This window comes from Ptychodera flava, chromosome 10, assembly GCF_041260155.1.
Source record: "Ptychodera flava strain L36383 chromosome 10, AS_Pfla_20210202, whole genome shotgun sequence".
NCBI lineage: Eukaryota > Metazoa > Hemichordata > Enteropneusta > Ptychoderidae > Ptychodera > Ptychodera flava.
The window spans coordinates 41,548,999-41,553,657 of record NC_091937.1 but is presented as its reverse complement, the minus strand read 5'-3'; the positions used below and the strand labels follow the sequence as shown (position 1 = coordinate 41,553,657).

Genomic DNA, 4,659 nt, shown 5'->3' with positions numbered 1-4,659 from the left:
ATTACATGGACAACTTCCTGTACTATTTTTATCATTTTCGTAGAAAATCGGGCGAGTTATAAATGGTGAAAATAGCTTTTCTGGGGTAAATGACCACAGAGCTACCACATATGTAAAAATCATCCTTGGTGAACTTCCCCTTTAAGTCAATATTACAGCGTTTTTCTTTCTTTTCCAATGTTACAAATAAATCAGCTGAAGAGCACAACACTTGTGTAGCTGTCTTTTGTCTAGCTTGTATTGGCATGTACAGTACGTCCTCGTAAATGTGACCTTTATAGTTCCGTGACCTGTAGCCATGCCTTATTTCCTGCCCTGCCCTCGCTATGTTTACAGTACTAATTTTAGTACAGTAAACACAGCGACGTCTGTACGCATGGCCAGTAGGCATGGCCAGAGGAATTGGCAAAGAGTCACGGAACTAAAGGTCGTATTTACATATGATCACATTCCCTATTGAGGGCGCACTATACATGCCAATACAAGCTACACAAAAGACAGCTACACAAATGTTGTGCTCTTCAGCTGATTATTTGTAACATTGAAAAAGAAAGAAAAACGCTGTAATATTGATTTAAATAGCCACTTCTGAGCCCCTGTGGTTTGATTTGTATCAATATCTATTCTCAATTTTAAATTGTACATTTCTGAAAACAGTTTGTTACGTGACATTATATCACCATGCCCTGCCTGTTGCATTTTGACTGATCGAGCTGAACAACGTGACTGCATGACCACAAATACACAGTAAAGACATGCCCGTGAATGTGAATAATAAGATTAACAACTCAAAGTATTTTAACTTTACAGCTCGAACGTAAATCATAATCAATCACAAAATAAAATGGAGCACTTGTGGGCCAAGTTGAGATACATTTTTCTGAAAATATCTCCAGATTGTCAATTTTTTACAGCGCCCGTGACAGTGGGTCGCGTATTACTCAGTTCTGGGGCCCAAGTTATGTTCGCTCCGGAAATTTTTCGCAAATTTTGACGGTTTTCTTTGGTTCGTTGATAATATAATGGAAATAACAGACTCCGCTCTGACCATTAACGTTGTTTATGGGCGCGGGCTCGAGGACAGCCAAATTAATGGGCTCGGCAAGCCTCGGCCGTTAATTTTTGGCTTTCCTCTCGCCCTTGCCCATAAATAAACGTTAAAGGTCAGCACGTCGCCCGTTATTTCTACAGTCATCAGTGCCATTCTGTTCTGCTGATGTGCTTTTTTTGACCCTTGACCTTTCTGACCTTACAGGTGGCTGGTCAAAATTTGAATTGGACGGTCAAGGTCCTCAGCCAGGACAGAAGTTCAATGATCCACAAGGCTTAACCTTCCATGATGATAAACTTCTGGTGTGTGACAGACTCAACAACATTGTTCAGATACTGAACCAAGACTACACATGTGAAAAGGCGCTAGGAAGTTTCAGCGGTCAGTTTGCAAAGCCATTCCAGCCACAGTCCGTAGCGGTCTCTGAGGACAACCACTACGTCTTACTTGATAAGAATAATTTGCAAATTGTTGTTTGTGATGAAAATAATAAAGTTATCAGCATAATTACTTTACCTGCAGGCGTAGATCCCTGGTGCATAGCTCTCTTGAAAGGGTTTGTTTTGGTCACTGATGTCAAAGGTCATAGGTTACTCAAGTACACCAGGACTGGTCACTATGTTGGAGACTTTGGTGGTCTTGGGGATAAACAATTCAGCTACCCCTACTTTGTTGCTGTCAACAGTATGGATGTCATCATGGTGTCTGATTGTCACAATTGCTGCATCAAGTGTTTTGATTCTGATTTCAATTACCTGTACCAATACGGTGAGAAAGGTCACGGCGATAGTCAGCTGTACGGCCCAGGCAGCATTGCTGTTGATGGCGCTGACAATGTTTATGTTTGTGATTCCAACAATGCTAGGATTTCGATTTGGAGTCGAGATGGGACGTGGTTTTGTAATCTTTTCCATTGTGAAGTACGTGAGTCTGCCTGAGTACATTGCAGTCAGCCGAGACAGAATCTGTGTTAGAGGGAGAGATGACAAACACATCACAGTATTTTCTAAGTAGATAGAAACACCAAGATGATGTGTATGTCTGCATTTCATCAAAATATTGAATTTTTGTCAAAACTTTAGGCGCGAAGTTAATTTCCGATTATCACTCAAGCGTGACGACAAACGAATCCTAGTTTGCATCATGTTTACAACTCAAAAACCATCAATTTCTCAGGTTTAGAACAATGGTTTTTGAAATGTATTATTCTATGTTGATGTCGCCTCATGTCTAGAGTACACATAAACTCAAATGATGTTGTTTTCCACTTTTTTTGGGGAGTGGAGATTTAGCCGAGCGGTTCTGTCTATGGCCTCTCAGCTAGGCGACTGATGCCGTATGTTGTGGGTTCGAATCCGATTGAAAACTAGCCGTATTTCGATAATTTTCACTTAGAAATTTGGGAACTAAGAGGGGTGGCTCAAAATCAAGCAATGTCTCCGTATTTGGCATGCAAGGCGCCACGTGAAGCCGTTCACCTTTTGAATGAGACACTGTCTCAGTGTCACGTTTGAGCAAACAAATCATATTTGTGACAGCCGCTTCATCTCTTGGCTGTAGTTGTGCACAAATTGAGTCGTTTTGAACAACTTTAAGCGACAAAAATGAATAATTTGATGTGATCAGTGTCTGAAACGCAGTGTACACGCTTTCTCTCTTGTCTACGTCTGTGATTGCATCAATCAATAACAAGGTAAACGGATTCACAACTCCACTAGACCATGGGCAGATCAACAGTTGTGTGTGCAGAATACATTTTAAAGATATACCTGTACATCCAGATATGTCTGATACGATCTGAGAAGTTTCCATTCAGTAGTATTTGATTTCATCATTGAAAATGATAACAATGAAGAAACCGGCACACACCACAGGCTCTTGACTCAATGCAGGCGAACCGCTAGCCGTCACTGATACAATAATTTGTGATTTTTAGCTCATATTTGGTTTTATATATAAATACCAAAAAGAGCTTATATGATGATCAGTGAAAATTGGCGTCTGTATGTTTGTGGGTATGTATGTGCGGATGTATGTCCGTCACACACAAAGGCTCCCATACCGCCAAAGCTACAATCTCAGTATTTGGTGTACAGGTAGATGTAGGGTTGAGATGTGAATTTGTTCAAATGAACACGTCAGTGTCAAAAATATGCATATGATTTAAGAAAAAGGGAAATACTGTAAATGTGCAGGAGTGGTGGCAGTGAACTGAATCAGCCCACACATCTGAATAAGAGGATTTTGAGCTTTACCTAACCTATTTGTATGCAGGGTACCTATTATGTTTGGGAAGTGGTAGCAGTAACTGAAACAGCTAATTGGTCATTTCCTGTCATTGTTTATGAACTGTGACATATTAACAGATCTGCTGAAACCATGGATGTCTATTTTTGTACATCCATGGTTGAAAGATTCTCTGCATGTTGCTAAAGTTGACCTTCAGTACCTAAAGTTTCAGACGTTATTTACTTTTGTCATTCTTAATTTTCTGGTTTGAATATTTCTTGTTGTTTTTCTGGTTGTACTGTGCAGAAATTGTCATAACATCAACGTATAATTTTCCTGCACTGAACAGATAGAAATAACACTTATTGTTGATCTTTGGTAATTACCAATTCTGATTTGAGCGACACCGTATAATTGCGGTATTTTTATTGTATCAGTGATGGCTAGCGGTTCGCCTGCATTGAGTCAAGAGCCTGTGGCACAGACCATGCACCATTTGTCCTTACTCGCCAAGCGCCTCGTGGTTCACTGACCGTGTGATAGATTATACACAAGATGAAAATTCATGTGCAGAGGGCGCTGGTCGTGACAACAATTCAGCCACTGATGCTGTGAAATTTTGCAGCTCCATGATAATGTTTATAGAAGATTTCAGCGAGCGATTTTCCGACTACTTTGAACAGTAGCATTGACCATTTTGTTGAATTTCCCTTGTGTATATGGACTAATTACTTGTTCACAGAGTGTTTATAATTCAACGTTTTTAGATATGAAGTTTTGTCAATTTATCTTGAGATATTAACATCACCGATAAACTAACATATAATAACCCGTCTGAATGACTTGGGGGAATGTAATTCTCTTGTTAAAAACCAGTCATATAAGTTTATCTGAGTGAGTCTTGCTTTGAAATCTGACGAAGCCCTTTGAGGCTGTAACAGTTGTCCGTTTTCTTTTGAAGTTGAAGGCTTTAAGAATACTTTTCCTTCAAATGCAACAAACGCTTGCCTTTTATGAAGTTTCTCTGTTTTAGTCATGTCCTCCTACTGTGCATAGCAATTTCGAAATTTCACTCCTTTTATCACTCCCGATCATTGATCAGTACTTGATTTTTCGAAGGCCTGAAAGCTGTTTTGTGCACAGCGTCCTCAACGTTCAAGTTCTGTAACTACTTTCGTTTTCAATTTCAAGCCCTGTGGGCCTGACGCAATATATATAAAATATATCTTTTTATAAATATTGCCATGAAGCAATTAATAACGCGTACTTCTCATTTTAGGAATATAATATTACGACAAAGAACTATAGAAGAAACTGTAACATTATAACAAGTTTTGATGAATACGATAGGAAATTATGGGACTACGTCACAAAAGGAG

The 4,659-nt window shown here is 39.4% G+C and overlaps 1 protein-coding gene across 1 annotated transcript; it reads left to right on the top strand.

Annotated features, from left to right (window-relative positions):
• Window positions 1–376: 376 nt before the first annotated feature.
• LOC139141660 (tripartite motif-containing protein 3-like) lies at window positions 377–1,989 on the top strand. Its single transcript, XM_070711247.1, has 2 exons — window positions 377–383; window positions 1,256–1,989. The coding sequence occupies exons 1-2, from the start codon at window positions 377–379 to the stop codon at window positions 1,987–1,989; spliced, it is 741 nt and encodes a 246-aa protein (XP_070567348.1).
• Window positions 1,990–4,659: the final 2,670 nt, after the last annotated feature.